General features: G+C 43.5%; 1 protein-coding gene across 3 annotated transcripts in view; it reads left to right on the top strand.

Moving 5' to 3' along the window:
* MID1 (midline 1 (Opitz/BBB syndrome)) overlaps nt 1–11,401 on the top strand; it is a 232,517-nt gene extending 221,116 nt beyond the window's left edge. For 2 of the 3 annotated variants that reach the window (XM_006892359.1, XM_006892360.1), the window contains exons 8-10: nt 79–240; nt 3,280–3,487; nt 10,597–11,401. In XM_006892359.1, the coding sequence (XP_006892421.1) occupies nt 79–240; nt 3,280–3,487; nt 10,597–10,945 (719 nt within the window). In that variant the 3' untranslated portion in view covers nt 10,946–11,401. The remainder of the gene's footprint in view (nt 1–78; nt 241–3,279; nt 3,488–10,596) is intronic. The other variant, XM_006892361.1, reaches the window with a different exon arrangement.
* The last annotated feature ends 9,492 nt before the right edge of the window (nt 11,402–20,893 follow it).

The following is a 20,893-nucleotide window of genomic DNA, read 5'->3' as shown; positions in this document are numbered from 1 at the left end:
ACCTGAAATTACTCTACCATGGCAATTTTGCCCCCTGCTTGCACTAAATAGTTGCACTGTGTCTGGTTGGCTCTGCAGGTCTGTGCAATTCGGCTGATAGCTGGATGATCGTGCCCAACATCAAGCAGAACCATTACACCGTGCACGGTCTACAGAGCGGCACCAAGTACATCTTCATTGTCAAGGCCATCAACCAGGCAGGCAGTCGCAGCAGCGAGCCTGGGAAGTTGAAGACAAACAGTAAGTAGCATGAGCTCAGTGGAGCTCGATTCCCTCACTTGCCACTCTTCTGGCTGCTTCTTCCCTCCTTTCTCTTCCATTTCTGTCTTGGACAGTCCTGATTAAGCAAGCAGACCCCTCAAGTACAGCCCAGAGCCAGCGTGGAGTGGTCGGACTGGCATCAAATAGCCCTCCTAAAGCCACTCTACCCCCTTTGAACACTTCTGTACTGCAGGCTTCCCTTGGTTGAAATAAACCAACCCAGAAAGGTTCCCATGAGAATGCAAATGAGTATATACCTATCATATGCTGCTATTTTCAGGGTTTTATCAACAGCAGATAATGGTTGGTTTCATAGTCAAATAGCATATAATGCCTTCTTTAGACAGTAGCGATCTTTCTAGTCAGTGAGTCTTAACCAGAGATAATTTTGCTCCTCAGGACAATATTGGCAGTTTCTGGAGACAGCTTTGGTTACCATACTGTGGTGGGGTGGTGAAGAAGACTGGCACGGGGTGTGCAAAGCACGGGGTGTGCAAACACCAGGGGTGCTGAACGTTCTACAATACGCAGGACAGCAACCCCCACCCCTGAGAACGAGCCTGTTTATATGTGAATGGTGTGATGTTGCTGGATCCCACTCTCTGTCCATGCTGGCTGTGTTGTCTTCTCTTAACATTTGTCTTCTAGAAATGTGTTCTGTAACATGATGTTTCTTTGTGATTACGACCTCCCCGGAGAAAGGAAATGCTAGTATGTTAACGTGGCACCATGTAACAGCCAGGCAACAGGAGCAACACGACCCACCATCTCACCCATATCACTGATTTCCCAGCACCCACTAGAGCATAACTTGGGTCTCAGAGACAGAAAACTAGTATAAACAGCGCACTGGGTGAAGGTGAAGGCTGAAGGCTGACACATGGTGCCCAGGTGGCCCTTTAAGTATTGTTTCATTGTTCTTTCTAATACAAACATTTGCTTTCAGAATAAATTTAGATTTGTAGAAAAATGCGAGAACAACAAAAGAGTTCCATATGCTCCTCACCCAGCTCCCCCTAACATGGACACAATATATGACCTTGAAAGGTTTGCCACAACTAGGATTTCAACATTCAAACACTGTTGATTCATGTTTTCTCACTGCTTTCTTTTCCTGCTTCAGATTCCTCTCCAGATCCCATAGTGCCTTTAGTGTTTATGTTTATGATAGGGACAATTTCGTGTTATTTAGGAGCTTCCACAAAGACAAACTCAAGACAACTCTACCTGCATAGGAAACTGCATATTTCTTTGAACATGATTCCTATAGATTTTTATTTGATTTGCATTCAAGCAAAAAAGTGGTCCTTCCAAAAATATATTCAGTACCTATTATATTTGAAATATTGAGCAAGATGCAGAGAATACTATGAAAACGTATGGACTCTCCTCAGGGGTCCTGGAGACTATTAGGGAAACAAGCACATCAATCCTTTTACTGTCAGCGTTCTCTAGGTACATACAGACAGAGAGAGAACGAGGAGGAGAAAACCATTTAAGGAATTATGATGGGTTGGCAAGTCCAAAATGCACAGGTCAGACAATAAGCTAGAAATTCCTGCAGTCTTGTATTCCCAAATCCCAGGACAGGACAGAGACTTTAAAAAAGCTCAGTGCATCAGTGCAGTAACTGAGACTTGAAGCTGCCAGCTAGCCTGTTCAAGGCACTTTTCTGTCTAACACGTGTACTTTGAAGCATTAAGCTCATCTTGCCACTCAAGGTTTCCTCTGGTGAAAGAGCAAACATTTCTAGAAACTGAGCAGGAAAACAATGAATACATGCACATGCAGAGGTGAAGTTCTGCAGTGCCTATATCTGAGGCATCTCATTTGCGCCCCATCAGTTTTACTTAAGACCCTTTTCTTCATTAGAACTGGCAGACCCGAAGCTCGCGAAGGCTGGGGCTTGTTCTCTATTGTCATTTTACTATGCCTCTCAGTGAGGAAATAGAGCAGGTGGGGGGGGAATCTTTCCAAGTTGCTTATGAGTCTGAGGCCACGTTTCAAATATTGATGGTCCAACCTCATCTCATATACGACAGATTATCAAGTGCACCATCACTGCAAAGTCACCATTCTACTGCCTGCCACTGGAAAGGGAGACAGGCGTGGCAGTGGGAAAACTTCCCATATATAGGAGTCAGGAGGTATGAACTTCCCAAATCTCTCTCCCTGTCTTGGAGACGAGTTGGGCTCATACAGGGGAAGAACCAGACAACGGAATGTGAAAAGATTCTACAGTCGCTTTTGTTCTGTGCAGGTCTTGTCAGTGGCCATGCCCTGAGCTAGTTGGTTCCGTCTTAGCAATATTCCAGAGACAGGCGGTGCGTTGCCATGTCACGACTAGCCAAAGATTACAGAACCAGATGGGAAAGGACAGCAAAAGGGTTTTAATTTTATAATTTTGCTGGACTCAGAAGTCTCTTTTCCCCTAAAGAGGTTATTAAAAAAGTTGTGCTTCCATTGTTGTTGCTGCTGTTATGTGCCAGTGAGTCGCCTGTGACTCATAGCGACCCTGTGCACAATAGCTCTGAACCCTGTCCTATCCTGAGCCAGTCTCACCGTCTCAGATCCACTTGCCCCCACAGCCCGAGTTTCTGCGTCAATCAATCCATCTCACCCTGGGTCTTCCTCCTCTGCACTGTCCCCCCACCCTTTCATGTCGGTTGCAGGACCACTCCCTAGAGAAGGACTTGGAAAACTAGAGGGTCAGGAAAACCTTCCAGAGATAGGTTGACAGCAGCTGCAACAATGGACCCCAACAGAGCGATGCTTGTGAGGACAAGTATTTGTGAAGACACAGAACTAGACAAGTGTTTCGCTCTTTTGTACCCAGAGTCACTGTGAGTCGGAGCTGACTCAGTGGCACCTACCATTTTCAAGTATCACCCATGAAAAGAGGCATGAAATAGAGACAGTTACCTTGTTCCCACTGTGAAAAATCTCCTTATGAAAATGTACTCTCGTTTATGCCAGTGAACTTTTCTTTCTCTTTTTGTTTCATAAACTTGTTTCTAGGCCAACCATTTAAACTTGACCCCAAGTCTGCACATAGAAAGCTGAAGGTATCCCATGATAACTTGACAGTGGAACGCGATGAGTCATCATCCAAAAAGAGTCACACGCCTGAGCGCTTCACCAGCCAAGGGAGCTACGGGGTAGCTGGAAACGTGTTCATTGACAGTGGCCGGCATTACTGGGAAGTGGTCATAAGCGGAAGTACATGGTAAGCAACGTAAATCTATTGCCCTCCCATTATGGAGATGCACTGTTCATCCTGTACTTTGCCAGAATCCATTGTCAAACATAATATACAGAAAAATTTCATCAGTTGGCTATTTTTGCAATAATGCTATGTAATAAACACCCCAAAACTCAGTGGTTTCAAACAATAATCATTCATTACCGCGAATCGTTCTTTAGCTAATCAAGACTAATGTCAGTGGGGCTTGGTTAAAGTGGGAGATTGAGTTTATAGATCTGTTTTGTGTGTTTTCTTATCCAACTTGGACTTGCTATGCGACCCAAACCATGTTTCAAGGTGATGGCACAAACCCAAGAGCATTGGCCGAAGCAAGTCACATGGCCAAGTCCAAAGCCAATGTTGCAACAAAGTTCTGCCTCCCATGGAGTTAGGAGGAGAGTGTGATTATTTGCCTAGCAATCACTTAATCCCTCATTCAACCAATTAAATAATTTTTCAGGCAAAAATTCATTTTTTTTCTAATCTAGGGGAAAACTATAGCCAAGTTTATGGAGCATTAGTCCCTGAAGAGTTTATATGGTAACACTAGTCTTTCATAACCTTGAAACAGGGGTCTGCAAACTATGTGGCCCTATGGGCCAAATGCAGCCTGCCTCCCATTTTTGTAAATCAAGTTTTGTTGGAACCCAGCCAACCCCAGCATTGCCGATGGCTGGATTTGAGCCACAAGGGCAGAGCTGAGTAATTACTGCAGAACAGCATGGCCCACAAAGCCAAAAATATTTACTGCTGGCCCTTTACAGAGAAATTTGGTCGCATCCCTGCTCTAACAACCTATTTGTCTTGGTTGGTTTTTTGTGTTTAGTTTTTGTTTTTGTTTTTTAAAAAAACAAAACAACCCCGATTTCTACGTTATGTTTTCTGATTCTAGACTAAACTGGTTGGTACAAATAGTTAAGGAGTGAGAGGCAGGCAAGAAGCAGTGACCGTAGGCTGGAAATAATTGTAAAAGCAGTTGGATCCAGCCCATTGATTTTAGTTCACTGAGCTCTTTAAGATTAAGGTCAAAAGGTCAGAGTACAATCAACATTGAAGTCAGTTCACTTCACCAAGAAAAGGTCCACTCCATGGCCACAGATTCCTTACTTTGGCCCTCTGTCTCACCACTGTCTGCTTGCTGTTGCTCAGAAAGATAGCAGTTTTCTTTTTATTTGTTGCTGCGGTTATGTGCTGTTGAGTTGGAACGGACCCATAGCTCACCCTCCAGAGGGTTTTCGGAGACTGCAAATCACACGGGAGGAGAGCGCCCACCCTTCTTCGCGGAGCAGCTGGTGGCTCAGTCCACAGAGAGCTGCCTTTCTCTCACAGTTTGAATCCACCAGCAGCTCCATAAGGGCAAAGGGGACAAACTCGTCCGATGCATTTTACAGCCTCCAAAAACCTGCTGAGGATTAGCTACAAGTCCGTTCCAACTTGACAGCGTCGACTTGAGCTTGACTTATTTAACACCACTGTGTGTCTAAGCATTTTTGGAGTGAGCAGGCCTCTATTCATCCTTGTAGAACTAACAAAGGAGGTGCCAGCAGTAACCCATTCTACAGATGAGGTGACTGAGGCATATGCTCCAGAAAAAAAAAATCAGTATGTCCAAATTCCTGGGTCATACAATTTCAGTTGCAACTAAGAAGCGCACTGCAATCCCAAAGGCACACAGTTCGAATCCCCCAACTGCTCCACAGAAGAAGGATGGGCAGTCTCCTCCCATGCAATTTACGGCCTCTGAAAGCCCACTAAAGAGTCAGCTCTGAGTTGGTTCGGACTTGATGGTACACAACAACACTGTAGTTGAAAAGCAGCACAGACAATCTATACATGAATAGGAGTAACTGTGTCCCAATAAAACATTATAAAAACAAGTGGCCTAGGAGGTGATAGAAAAGGACAGGGACAGAGAGTGGTGATGGTCGCACAAGAGGATGAATATAATCAGTGTTACTGAAGTGTACATGTAAAAATGGGCCAAATGACAAATGTTTTATTTCCCACATTTAAAAGGAAATAAAGACAGATGGCAGACCAGATTGGGCCCCAAGGCCATAGACTGCTGATCACTGCCCTTAACCACCAGGGTACTGCCCAAAAAAGTAAGGCGCTGTGTGTTTGAAATATTATGAAATATTCTTTAGTGCTTACAGTGAGCATACAGAGTGAGTCGATAGCTTATTCCTTGCTTTAAAACTCAACCCACAGTTTAAAACTGCAAAACCTGAAGGTGGCGAGTATTGCCACTTTTTTTTTTTTGCTAAAAGGATCAAACGCCTCTTATTTCTAAAACAAACAAAGTAAAACCCCAAAACCCTTTTCATGCCTAAGCTAACAATGCAACGTTTCTGTCTTCCCTGTAGTACTTACTATAAGGTAAGCGTTCTAACTCTCTTACGGGATCTGCCCAGCAAAATCTAGCCACCGCAATCCCTTCTCCTAATAATGGTGCCACTATTGGCTGAACTAATAGATTTGCCTCTGTTGTTATGCTCACAATTCCTCCCGCCCAGAACATTTCCTGCCCCAACAACCTGCCAACGAGCAGGAGAACTAATCCTTCCACCCTGCCCCAATGGGCTCTGCACACCACTGACATTTCCGGTTTGTAGCTGCATGAGGGCAAGGGAAAAGGCGCAAAGGAAAATACAGTGAGTGGCAAGTGTTTCTTGTTCATTCACATTAATCTGGACTTGAATACAGTGTCTAAATAATGACACTCCCGTTCAATGATCATTTATGATCAACGGTACCTGATCATCATGATCTTGCCACCACTGATGACAGTTATGTAAGCAGAGGTCAGAAGTAGCCCTGACAATGACCTCCAGCTGGCAGAACTAGCTCATGAGGCAAGGAGCGAGGGGTGTCTGGGGGGAGAATGAATTGTGACACTTTAGATCTTGCAAAGCCATTTCTGTCAATACCTGAAAATCTTTGGTCAGAACATCGGTGATTATTTCCTGAGAGCTGTTAGCGAGGAAGGGGTGACCTCTAGGATTAAATGCCCGGGGACACCTTGACTTGTAGGAACTAATGAATGACACATCTCTTTCTCCTGAAGTATAGTGCTGACTTTAAATGAGCGGGTATGCTATGAGCCGTGCAGTGAGGCTTGTTAGCAGTGCCCCGTGAAATGCAATTTTGAGACTCTGTCAATTCTCCATGTGTCACTGCGTGACTTAATGGAACATTGCATTTTGCCTGCACCTTTCAAGCTCGATAGAAATATGTACATAGTTGCACAGGTTAATAATAATATAATGGTAGTTTCCTTTGGTTAATGGACTATACACTTAGTTATTTTTCTGACTCTGTGATGCTGTTAAGGGGGCCTTGGCATTTGATGAAATGGTGTGCCCTCGGCGAGTACCAGTGGGTTCCTGCAAAGATTAGTGGGTCAGCAGTCGTGCGGAAGGGGCAAGATTCTGGATTTGGTTCCTCATTAACTGTATTAACCGCGAGTGTGTTTCTTTTGCTAAATGGAGTCAGTCATACCTGCCACAGGGTTCAGGTGAGGTTCAAATGGGCACTCAGCGTCAAAGCTCTTTACATGAAAAATGAAAATTCTTTGCTACAGCAAGAAGGAAATAAGCCAGACCTGTGGGGTTATTTGTGATGCAAATGTAGGTTCCAAATTCTTTGAGGGGAGAATGGAAATGGTATCTACCAGGGCCCAGAGAGTGTCTTGGCGGGAGGGGTGCTTAGAATGGCAAAATGAAAACCTTTTCTCAGCCTCAAAGTACCCCAAGGACTACGGGAGCCAGGAGATACATCGACAGGCTTCTCCAAAAGCTGAGCTCACCTGCCGTCTGCTTTCAGTTGCCTTCTCATAGACCCTCTGGATATTGTGCAAGGGCCTCATGGTAGCTGACCCTGCCTGACCTGGGCTCCTAGTGGAGAGGATTCTGAGAGAAGAGTTCCAGGCTCCCCCACCCTGGTTGTAAGGAGAGGGAAGGGAGGACACTGGGCTGATGACAGACAGGCTGGCATGCTGGGCTTAGGGACTGCCAACTCCATCCTTTTTTTTAATTCAATGATAGTACTTTGTATTCATTTTCTTTTTCAAAATGCTACCCTTTAAAGTGATTTTATGACAAAGAATAGCATCTCACAAAGAAAGGTTTCTCTTTGCATTGAATTGAGTACCTTCCGCCAGTATCCAGTTAGACTGCTTTCCACTACAGCATATTAAAGCACAGCTCTGAATTTTACACTCCTCATTGAAACGGATGGGTTTTGCTTAACTTAATAACTGTGAAATCTTACAAATCTTATGGAGCCATACCTCCAGGGGAAATGGTGATTAAGGAGCTTAGAGTACCGTAGAGGGAATTCTTTCTTTTTTTCTTTCTTTCTTTCTTTTTAGCAGCTCGAGAACATTCAGAATATCCAAGTTATCTGCGCAAATCAAAACATCTGAGAAGAGAATCAGATTTAAAAAAAAATGTAGCAAGAAATATCATCAGAAGGCTTTTGGCAGTGATGAATTCGTCAGTGTCTAGTGAGGGAAGGCATAATAGAGGCAGGTTTAAGCTCCTGGTCTTTTCAGTCATCCTAGGGTTCAATATTAATATGCCTTTGGGTAATAACAAAATAGCACCTACTGAAAACTACATATCAGGCCTTGAGACCAGGGTTTTATTTGCATTCTCTATGTTAGTTCTCAGAATAAGCCTCCGAGATGGATGCTACCATTAGCCCTGTGTTATAGAGGAGAAAGTGAGGCTGAGAGACCAGAAGGAATGTATCCCTAGTCACCCAAATTATTCTCCAAGCAAGCCATGGAAAATGACATCGATTCACTAGAGGCCTATGATAGACACCTCAACATCAGTTGAGACATTTCAGGAGGAGCACAGGGGAAAGGGGGCTCTGATGACCCCATCTGCAGAGAGTTGTCCTGTTAACCCGAAGACTCTAATTCTCTAGAAGTTCAAGCCTGCTAGCAGCTCTCAGGGAGAAAGACAGGCCATCACCTCCCTTATGAGTAACAGCCACAGAAGCCTAAACCACCTCAACAGCAATGACTCTGAGAAATGGAAACTGTCTAGGAATGTACTGTCCAATAGGGTAGCCACAAACCACATGTGCTGTTTAATTTAACTTTGTGAAAATGAAACAAAATTTAACATTCACTTCTTTAGTCACACTGTTGTCATGTGGCATTGACATTGAACAAGTATGGAGAAAGGATACATCTCTGACTGCATACCTTTCTTCATTTTAAACCATACAGTATTCCCTTGCTCTGTTTGGACAACAGCCTCTTGGTCTAGGTTTCACACAGGCACATTTTAAGCATTCTAGGATTCCCATTCTTCTCAATGTGAGCCATAATTTGTTATGATCCACACAGTCATATGTCTTTGCATAGTCAATAAAGCATAGAATGACATTCTTCTGGGACTCTCTGCTTTCTGCCAAGATCCAGCTGACATCAGCAATGACATCCTGGGTGGCATGGTCTCTTCGAAATCTGGCTGAGTTTCTATGTACAGTTCTATATGTTTTTTAATAATTTTTTAATAATCTTAAGATTTTGCTTGTATGTGATGTTAATGCTGTTGTTTTATTGTTGACTAATTTCCAATTCTGTTGGATCACTTTTGGGAATGAAAATAAGGATATCTTCCAGGTAGGTAGTTGGCCAGGCCTTCCAGATTTTTTGGCACAGTCTGGTGAGCACATTCAGGACTGCATCTGTTTGGTGAAATATACCACTTGGTATTCCATCAATTCCTGGGGATTTCTTTTCAGTGTAACTTAAATTTCTTTATGACCCTTGGTTCCTGATCATTACTATATCCTGAAATGATTCCATGTTGCCCAATTCTTTTTGGTACGGTAACTGTGTATCCCTTCTGTCTTCATCTGATGCTTCCTAGATCATCCAAGATTTTGCTCATAGATCCTTCAACTCAAGGCTTGAGGTTTGTTTGGTTTTGTTTTTTTGGTTTTTTGGGGTGTTTTTTTTTTCAGTTCTTTCTGCTTAGGAAATGCCAGACAAGTTCTCTTATTTTTCTAACTCCAGTTCTTTGCACATTTTGTCGTAATACTTTATATGCTCAAGCTGCCCTTTGAAATCTTCTGTTCAACTCTTTACAATTTTTTCTCTTTGTTTTGGCTTCTCAACATTCTAGTGTAATTTCCAAAGTCTCATCTGACATCTGTTTTAGTCTTGTCTTCCTATGTAATGAATGACCTTTTGCTTTCTTCCTGGAAGATATCCCTGGCGTCATCCCACAGATAATCTGGTCTTGGATCGTTAGTGTTCAGTGCCTCAAATCTGTGCCAGATTTTCATTCTGGTGCACTTGTTTTCATTTTCCTCAGCCTCAGCTGAACTTGCACATTGGTCATTGATGGTCTGTTCCTCAGTCTGCCCCTGGCCAGTTTTGACTCTGAGCATCTCCAATGACTCTCTCCTCATACATAGTCAGTCTGACTCTTACGTAGTCCACTGGTGAGGCCCACGCATAGTCACAGTGCGTATGTTTTTTATTAAAAAAAATTCTTTGCAATAAATCAATCCTTGGTTGTACAAAATTCATTAACTCTCTAGCCTCATTTCTGTCAAGTCCAAGATTTCAGACTATCAGTCTTCCTCCCCATTTCCCACTTCAGTCAAGTACTGCTAGTGCACCTTGATTGTACGTTTGATCAGTTTCCATACTCTAGTACTCACTAAGCCATATAAGACTCCTAACTGCTATAATGGACAGTGAAGAACATTTTAGTTGTTCTCGAAAATTCTAACGGACAGTGCTAGTGGAGAGAATTCATTGTATAAGTCTTCAGGAGTTTTCTTAGTTTTTCTTTTTTTAAAGGCAGCACACCACATAGTTGACATTTTATTACAGTGTTTGAACTGCAAACAGGAATGTGGAGAAATGTGGTGACCTTTCTCCACCCACTCTAGGTTGGGGAGCGAAAAAGATGGGAAACATATGTGTCAGTGTTGTTACCAGGTACTCACTTAACGCGAAGGAACGGGGACAAGAGGGGATCCCGTTTTCCTGCCTCCTGAGGAGAATCAAGTGGCGGTGGCCAGTCTCACCAACGTTGTGGCTGCTTTTGTGTTTGCAGGTATGCCATCGGCCTGGCCTACAAATCCGCGCCAAAGCACGAGTGGATTGGGAAGAACTCGGCTTCGTGGGCGCTGTGCCGCTGTAACAATAATTGGGTGGTGAGACACAACAGCAAGGAGGTCCCCATCGAGCCTGCCCCGCATCTGAGGCGCGTCGGCATCCTGCTGGACTACGACAACGGCTCCGTCGCCTTTTACGATGCTTTGAACTCCATCCACCTGTACACCTTCGACATCGCCTTTGCGCAGCCCGTGTGCCCGACCTTCACCGTGTGGAACAAGTGCTTGACCATCATAACTGGCCTTCCCATCCCTGACCACTTGGACTGCACAGAGCAGCTGCCGTGAGCACTGGGCCATGTGGGGCTGCTGGCTGGGGCAGAAAAACATGCCTGCTCACCATTTAGGGGACTCAGGAGGAACGGGCTTCAAGAGCGTGACAAAAATCACACCAAAAAGTGTCCCCAAATTGGCTCCAGTGTCTGAAAACGGGCACCTTCCCTCCTTTCCTGTGTTTTGTATTAAGTGCAGGCTTTAATAATTTCTTCAAACTCTTTTTTTTTATTTACAGGAAAATTTCTAGATTATTTATAAAAGAAACATAATCAGATGACAACTCTTAGGAATTCTGTGGGTTTGCACCTTCAGAGGCCCATCTGCTCGAGTTCACCAGCTCTTTGCAACTTCCTTGGCATCACAGCCTACGGGCTCAAGGAGACAGAAGTTCTCTTTTGTAATTTTGTGCGTTTGTTCATTTTCTTCTAAGATTCCACAGCCATCTCATGCTAGGTCGTGTCACCTCCACACTATTATACCAGCATATGCAAGGATTTTGAAAACAAAATCGGTATCAAGTCTCCTAAATAGAAGTTCCTGGGTAGTGCAAATGGTTAAGACCCCCACCACTAGCCAAAACGCTGGAGGTTCAAGGCCACCCACAGGTGCCTCAAGAGGGCCTTGTGACCTACTGTCAAAAGGTCACAACCGCTGAAAACCCTAGGATGCCCCGTTCTTTTCAGACACACAACTTGACAACTGGTTAAGGGAAGTAAGCAGGCTTTCTTGCTCTGGTTGACTCTGAAGTGTTTTTACTGTGAGGCCCCCGCCCCCCATGATGAATGGATCAACTAGAATGCAGAGCAAGAGGCTAGAGGGAGGTGACTGGACAACAGACTAGCCATGGTTACGTTTTTATTTTAGTTCCCTCTGATGGCTGGTAGAATAATGTAGGAAATAAAGGCTCTGAGACCTTGGGCTGCTTTTTGCCTAAGGCTTCTGGGAGAATGCTAAGAAAGAGATGGCAATTGAAAAGAATCCCTTGGAACCCAACTGATTCCGAAATTCAGACTGACTTGGTTTTGGTTTTTGGAGTGGGTTGTTTTTTTTTTCCTTTGAGAAATAGGATTCTGCTTCATATTTTGTCCTTTAGATTTGTAAGATGAATTAACTACATTTAATAGTTGCCCTGTTCTGCCCTTCCCAAGTGATTTTGCTTTTGTCTCTGGAGCCGAGGAAAGAAAGTTGTTCCATTCCAAATGGAGCCCCCCCTTTTTGGCTTGGTTTTTGCTCCCCAATACGTCAGCACATGGGCATGGATCACCACTAACATGTCCAAATAGAAGTCACCCAAAAAAACACATAATCTTTATGAGTTGATAATGACAAGGGATGTTGTGTAAAGTACTATTCACTAGTACACGTGCCTCAAAAGTTATTATAAACAGACTTTTATCCCACATGTCCTGGAAGATGTAGACGTCCCTCACTATCCTAGTATAGTTGATCATCGAGTTTTAAGAGAAGAAAAAACTCACTGTTATCACACACAATTTAACAGAACCTACTAATAAAGTCTCAGATCGGATTTAAAAAAATAAATAGATTCAACTAAAACCTTGGAATGATTTATGAATGAAGGCTTTCCAAAGTGGCCCTGAGATTGAGAATCAAGTGTTGGGTTCAACCGGAAGAAAGGTTGAAACTTCAAAATTGTTTCAGTTGTGAAAAGAATTGTAGGGGCTACTGGTTCAGCCCATTCTGACTGAACAGACTGCTGGGTTTGGGCATTGTATCTCACAATGGCGGAAATAGTGGTTTTCTATTTAACGGAATTGACCAGTTGTCTTACTGAAATCACTCAGTAGACTTGTTTCAGTACCACAGTGGCATGCAGCCAAAGCCTACGTGATGGTGAATCTGGAGGTCGTGGGAGCCCACGCCGGGCGGACCGGGCTTCTGTCTTCTCCACATGCAGACACTCCTGCCCTTAACAAATAGATTCTATATATTTACTCTATTATTTATACCCAGATGGATATTTTGCTAGCTACTTCAGATAATTTCACACCTGAACAATGAACACCTCAATGGAGAAAAGTTATGAATAATCATTCTCTGTAAACTCAGTAGGTTGGTTTTGTTTGGGGTTTGTTTTGGTTTTGTTTTTTGGTGTTTTTTTTTAAATGATATAAAGGATTTGTGTATTTGCCTTCCCTGAAGACATAGAAAGTGTTGTCTCAGTAATTTTTACATACTGTTTTGGATAGCTGGGTAACAAATATCTTAATGCACTTTGTATGTTAACAGGTTCTAAAGAAAAGGGTCTAAGACTCAGCCTCTGAGTTTTGCAACTCTCGATCTCCAGGTACCAATAAATGCTACAGTTTGCCTTATGATGTTTACCTAAAGCATTTACAAGGACAGTGTTTCTGTGATTATAATGTTTTTCAATATAAAGAAGTTACTACTCAAAATTTTCACTGCAAGCCGTTTAGCGTATAGGTTGCCTATTTTTATAAGGAGAAGAGAGATTTTGTTATAATTTTGTGGTGGAAGGCTCACTCTTTGCTAACTTAACACATTGTGGATAGTAGCAGTTATTATTTCCAGGTTGTCATATTTACAGGAAAATATGTATATGATGCAAGGCCACAGTGTTTTACTTTAATTTCTGTAACAATGTAGAAAAGATTCCCTTGTGGATTTTGTGTTTCTTGAAAGTCTAAAAAAATATATTCTATAAGTACCAATGTGTGTACTCTCTAAGTGGATTGCGTCAGGATCTTTTGGTTTTTTTGAGGCCTCCACTTCACAGGAAACAGTGAAGGGGAGAAAGATGGCCATGCCAAGGAGGCTGATTGAACAGCGTTGATGCAGCAACACGCCCAGCTGCCAGCGCTGGCATCATGTTTGGGCGACCAATGGAGTCTCATAGGGCTCAGCGCTTGGTTGAATGCTGTTGACGCCATCTTGACATTTTTAACTCTTGAACAAGGGGCTCATATTTTGATTTTTCACTGGGCCCTGCAAATGATGTAGCCCATTCTCAGAATAGAACTCAAACCTGGTACCTCTCTTCCTGTTGTATTCAACTAAATAAAGAAATTTGGATCCAAAAGTTAACAGTGGCTGGTCATATGATTCAAGTAGAATGAAATCTAAGTGGATCATCATGCTTCCAGAGTTAGGTGGTACTGTGGTAGTCTGTGCCGGGAGTTGGTCTATGCTTATGGAAGTGGAATGGAAAATAATACGGGTGGGAAAAGCTGCCGTTGAAAACAGTGGCTCTCAACAGGGATGATGTTCCCCCAGGGGACACGTGGCAATGAAGGCAGGCATTGTTTGTCACAACTGCCAGAGATGAAGGTGTTGCTAGTATCTAGGGAGAGAAGGTGTTGCTGGTATCTAGAGCTAGCAGACATTGCCAAAACCTTCACTGCAGTAATTCTTCACCTCCTGAAATGTTTATATGAGCTAGTCATGGTAAATAAAAATAATAACCCCAATCTGAAACATGCTGAAGAACCTAAGCCTGTGTGAGTGAGAATTACTGCTTGGTTCAGAAATGACAGGCCAGTTTGCTTTCTGCAGCATCTCTCCCTGCAGAAAGGCAGCCTCTAGAACTCAAGTCCCAGGGCTGCTTTCTCTGCCTGTGTTGCCTTTCCATCATTGTGGGTTGCCATGCTTACGTTTTTTTCAGTTTTCATTATTAGCTCTTCTCCTTGGTGACTTTTACGGCACCTGTTTGTCTGTTATGCTCACTGCTTTCCATTTAAAACCGGGCTGTGGACCAGTTCATTCCGGCTCCACCTTCTCCTGACAAGCCCCACTTCTGCCCCAGATATACTGAATCCGAATCCCCATTTTCAGAAGATCCCCGGGTGAACTTGGATCTTTGAATCTGAATCTGCATTTTTCACAAGAAAAATAGGGCTTCCAAGGCTGTAACTCCTTAGAGAAGCTGACTGACACATCTTTCTCCCTAGAAGCAGCTTGAGGGTTCAAATTAGTGACCATCTGTCTAGCACGTGAGTGTTCAACCCCTGTGCCACCAGTACTACGATTTTCAAACCACTGGAAAAGAACCTATATAAAAGTCGGGACCAAGAACCAGGGCAATAATAACCACAAGGAGCTTGATTCTAGACTGGAAGTGAGGGGACAACACTGCCTGGAGCAGAGACCTGGAGGTCTACTGTCAGTTTGTAAGCATGCCCTCCTCCCTGACCCCAAGACTCAGAGCACTGACATCTTAATAGTACCATAGTCCTTGTAGTCTAGTCAGTGTTGTGCAGAGTGGGGTCTCAGGTCTGCAGCATCAGCAACTCATTAAAAAGACGTGTTTTCTGACCCTACAGCACAACTGCTGATAGAATCTCTAGGAGCAGGACCCAGCAATCAGTCCTAACAAGTGCTCTGGGGATTGTGACACAAGCAAGCACCCGTGTTACCCTCTCAGGCTGGCCTGTGATGTGTTATGACAATGTGCTTTAGAGGCAGTATGATGTCACATCATGACTATAATCTGCCTGGGGATTAGAAATAACCTTCATGAGAATTTTGATTCCTGGTTTCACTTCAAGAAAAATGTGTAAGGAGAAGAGGTATCGAGGATGGCCCAGAGGGTCCAGGTGATAGAAGAAGCTAAGCACCCGGCTGCTAAGAGTGGTTGGATGTATGAATCCATCTAAAAGCACCTCAGAAGAAAGGCATAGCGAGCACTTTTTTTAAAATCAGCTATAGAAAACCCTATGCAGCACAGTATTAAGTACAGCAACTAGTCTGGCTAGACTGCGGCCCAGCAATCGGCATTTTTGTTTAAGGCGATTAGAAGGTGCAATGAAGACTGACAGAAGTACTACTATCAGAGGGTAACAAACGTTTTCTCAAACAGGTCAAACGGGATATATTTTTTATTTTGTGGGTCATATGATCTCTGTAGTAACCACCTCTGTCACTGTACCGTGAAAGCTGCAATACAGAATACAAATCCTACACAAACCAATGGGCCATGTTCTAATAAAACTTTATTTACAAACCCAGGCAGTGGGCTGGATTGGGCCCTTGGACTGCTATGCCAAGCCATGACATGACACTGGTGAATGGACAGCCAGAAAATCCTAGCATCCCCTCGCCATCACCTCACTCCCTGACACAGCTCAGTCCCTTCTCATCTAGTGACTATTTTTTCCAAGTTTAAATTAGATCAATTCTGTTAAATCCCCAAGGTCACAGAGAATATGATTTAGAAAGAAGTAGTCATGGAGTTCCTAAAATGCAGCCACTCGAGGATTATTGGGAGATCCTTTCATTCAAATAGATGTTGTGGAAAGGGGTTGAAAGCAATTGTTTTGCCTCCATCATTTACTTTCAAGGATCATTGCTATTCATTATTCACTATTTCTCTGATCATGCAGAACCACTGAACACCATCAATTTTACTTCAGTCAGTCCTACTCACAAATACCCCAAACCCATTGCCATTTAATCAATTCCAAATCACAGGAGCCCTATAGGACATAGTAGAACCACAGGGGCTGGGTATTTGCATACAATAGGGGAAAAAAACCACCACAAAAAACCCAGTCACTTAGCACTAAAGCTATGCCCACAGACTTCACCTGGGGCTGCTGTGCCTTGTCCTAACCCCAACCAATCAGCCTTCAGGGAGAGCTGAGTTGCATACAATAAGGAGTAGGGAACTGCACACAATGCAAATAGCACTTGCCTACTACAAATCTATATCCACTACTTCATCTGGGACTGCTATGTATGTAGTGCACCAATCCCCAACGCACAGACATGGGCAGATGCCGTGGGTGATGCTGAGGCCACACCCACGGCCTAACAAGCAGCCTGGCCAGCCTGTGAGACCGACCCCACCTCAGCATCTCGCCTTCCAGCTAATCACACCCTTTACTAGTCCAGAGTAAGCTGCACACAGCTCAGGTCAGAGGCAAAAACTGTAAATGCAAAGTGTGGTTGTTGTGTGCCTTCAGGATGGAAGTGACTTCGAGCTGGCCCTGCTGCAGGTTCTCTGAGGACAGGGATCCCAGGGGGGAGATGGCCCTTGAACTCCTGCGCAGAGGTGGAGTCAGGCTGCCAGCACAGCTCCTTCTCACCGGATCACCTGAGCCCCAAAAGGTGCAGTAACACAAAGAATCACTGACGAGAAGCGAGACTGTTTGACAGAGAGACTCTGATCCAGAGGCAGGGGTTCAGAAATTCTGTGACTCAGCAAGCAGAAATCGAAAGACCCCTTTTATCAAGCAACAGCATTTAATTCACCAGCCCCTTCTGTGAGCCCTTTCCTGTACCACTTTATGGACCCCATGACACAATGGGCAAGATTCAGTGTGTACCCCGCTTGCCCAGTATTAGAGGCCAAACACTACAAAACCACCCCTTCTTCAATGAAGAGCACTGCACCGATGACAGAAGATAATTATACAAGTACTCCAAATACTCCAGAGACTTTGACAACACACATTAAGAATGGATCACTGCAGCATCAAAGCCCACAAAAACCCAAAACAAGATGTCACTCAACTAAAAAAAAATATATATATATCAAAACAAAAAGTGGATTTCCCAAAGGAGGAAAGACTAATGGAATTCTCTAACAAAGAATCCAGAAGAACAATGGTTGAGATTTCACAGAATGGAAGAAAAATATGAAGACTTGAAGGAACCCACAAGCAAGACTATAGAAATTTTTTTAAAGCCATGAAAGCAAAGCAAATAAAACCAATGAAATAGTAAAAGCCATAGAAAAACAAGACAAGGAAATCAAGAATACGAAGATCAACATTTCAGGAGTTTTCGAGACACAGATGGGCATAACTGAAGAGATGGAACACAGAATCAGCGAAACAAGATAGAGCCCTCAGCACTGATCTGGGCGAGGGAAATAGAAACAAAAAGGATGGGAAATGAAGAAAGCCCATGAATTATTTGAGATATCATCAAGTAAAATAACATATGTGTACACTTGCTTAGGAAGATCAAACATAGCCTTCAATATGGAATACATCTTAACATCAAGAAAACAAAAATTCTAAACCAATAGGCAACATCAGGCTTTTAACTCAACATGGGAAAGTTGTTATTAAAACTCCCAAAAGTGATTCCCACAAAGGGCTATGTGGGTCATTCACCTTTCCATTTAAAGGAAAAAACTCATTCACATTTCATTACTTTATCACATACAAAAAAACTCCATGATTCTCTTACATAGCTTTCAGTGGAATGGTGGACTATAAATGCCAATGAGGCAATTTTGAAAATATAAATGGCAAATAGATTTTAAAAAGACAAATATTCTGAACACTTTAGTTCTTACTTTATTAAAATTCAACTTAATTCTGTGGGCCTGGTGGATAGAAAGTTATACTACCAAGCCAAAGGTGGGTGATTTTAATCTGCCACCCCCAGGCCTGGTTTTAATTGTTTTTGGTCAAACATTCTTCTAAGTGGTATAGCATTTCTCTGTCCACTTGCTTTGCAGAGGTAACTCGTTGCTGTGATGCTAAACACTGTGACACTGATGTATCAAATGTGAGAATGTTTACCCATGGTGGACAGTGTTTGGTGGAGCTCCCCATTCAAACATGCTTGGAAGCAGGAGTGGCATCCACTTCTGAAATGGCTTGCCTCCAGAAACTCTATGAACTTGGAGAAACGATGAAAGTTATACTATTGTTCAGGTCTTTCATTCATAGGGTCGCTATGAGTTGTCTACACCTCGGCGGCACTTAACAAGTTATATTCTGTTTTACCTACTCCTTTAACAAAGCATTCTTTCCTTTTATTTCCATTTTCTTTCATCCTAAAAATAATGACAGCAAGAGAGAGGACAAAATTGGTAGAAAAAAATAGAATCTGGCATTGTAAAATCTGGAGGGAACCAGTCTTTCCACATAGAATTTCCCTGTATAGATTTTGGTAGACCTAATGTGGAAAAACTTCTCCCATGTAATTAAATGAACAATATAATGATGAACAGAAAAGATTAAAGGTGTCAAAGATTTCATTTGACTTGGATCCACAATCAATGCCCATGGAAGCCGCAAGCAATCGAATGACATATTGCATTGGGCAGATCTGCTACAAAAGATTGCTTTAAAATGTTCAATGCCAAAGATGTCATTTGGTGGACTGAGGTGCACCTAACCCAAGTCATGGTATTTCCAGTCACCTCATATACATGTCAAAACTGGGCAATGAATAAGGAAGGTAAAAGAATCAATGCATTTAAATTATAGCATTGTTGCTGTGATGTGCCATCAAATTGTCTTCGCCTCATAGTGACCCCTATGTACAGCAGCTCTGACGCCTGCCCTGTCCTGAGCCAGTCCCACTGACTCTGACACGCCTATGCCTATGGCCCCGAGGTCTTCCTCTCCCGTGCTGTCCCTTCACCCTTCCAAGCATGATGTCCTTCTCTAAGGATCAGTCCTTCCTGGTCACGTGCCCCAAGTATGTGAGACAGAGCTTCAAAATCCTAGCCTCCAAGCAGAAACTTGATTTCACCCTCTCCAAGAGGGTTTTCTTGGCAGTCCATGTTATGTTCAAGACTCTCCTCCAGCACAACTCAAAGCATCAATTCTTCTGTCATCCTTAGTCATTGTCCAGCTGTCTGAGCAAAGACTATGGCCTGGCTCAGGCACACCTTACTCTCTAGACTGACATCGTTGCTTCTCAGCACTCTGGAGAGGTCCCTGACAGCAGATTTACCTAATGCAATTTGTCTTTTGATTTCCTGACTGCTGGTGCCAAGAGTGTTGATGGTGGAGCCGAGCAAGCTGTAACTATTAACAACCTCACTCTCCTCTCCATCTATCATGGTGCTGCCAGTCGGCCCAGGGGTGAGAATCTTTGTCTCCTTGGTGTTGAGCTTTAATCATATTGAAGACTACAGTCCTTGACCTTCTGCAGCCCGTGCTTCAGCTCCTCCTCAGTTTCTGCAAGCAGGTTTGTGTCATCTGTATAGCACATATCATGGACTGTTAAAAGAACCAACAAATCTGAAACGTTAAAAAAAAAAAAAAAGAACCAACAATTCAGTCTCAGAAGGAGCGCAGTTAGATTGGTCCTTGAAAACAAGGATGGTGAGACTTTGTCTCACATACTTTGGACATGTTACCAGTCCCTAAATAAGAGTATCATGCTTAGTAGAGAATCAATGGGGGGAAAAGGAGAAAGACCATCAACAATATGGATTGATAGTGATGCCAACAATGGGCTACAGCCAGCAAGGACTGTGAGGATGGCCCAGGATCACACAACATTGGGCTCTGTTGCTATGAACTGGAACTGACGCCACAGCATCTAACAGCTACAGTAATGACCTTGGGAATCTGTGGGGAGCACCAAAGAAATAATAGAGATGACGAATTCCCATGTCAGGCCTGTGAGTCTGTCAGGCATCAGGCTGGATTCAGAAGCAGCAAGAAGAAATAAGCAACTATCAGCCTGAAGTGATGAGCTCTGTCAAGGCCCCTGGGGACATGGTGTGCTCAGAGAAAGCAAGGGGGGGGGAAGTACCCAGTGGGAGCATCTGTTACCAGTTGCTTCTTGCCCCCTTTTCACGTTTCAGCCCTGGCACTTAGGACATCCTGAAATGGAGACGGCTGCCTGCTGCTCTGACTGTCTTTGAAACCTTCCCATGATTGACTGGAAGCAGAAAGGCCAGGGCATGAACCCACAACCCCAGAGTTCACCAGGGTCAAGCGGACTGTAGAGCCTAACCCTTGGTTTCACCAGGCAGGCACTTTTCATTAAGTGCTGCCCTATTTGGTGTCATAAATAAAAGGCTGCCTGCTCCCCTGTGGGGGGCTTTCTAGAACCTGAAATTCAAGCATTTTTAAAAATTTCAAAGACTTTTTGGGGGGGAGGATTGGGATTCAGAGTGGGGAGGTTTGGTGGTGATGGGGCAATGCTGGTATTTTCTGAACAAGAAATTGGGAGTACAATTGTCTGGGAAACAAACATCCAGGGGCAACAAACACCACAGGC

Source organism: Elephantulus edwardii, unplaced genomic scaffold (genome assembly GCF_000299155.1).
Source record: "Elephantulus edwardii isolate Elephantulus edwardi_28Jun2011 unplaced genomic scaffold, EleEdw1.0 scaffold00115, whole genome shotgun sequence".
Classification (NCBI taxonomy): domain Eukaryota; kingdom Metazoa; phylum Chordata; class Mammalia; order Macroscelidea; family Macroscelididae; genus Elephantulus; species Elephantulus edwardii.
This window is presented reverse-complemented; position numbering and strand designations above follow the sequence as displayed.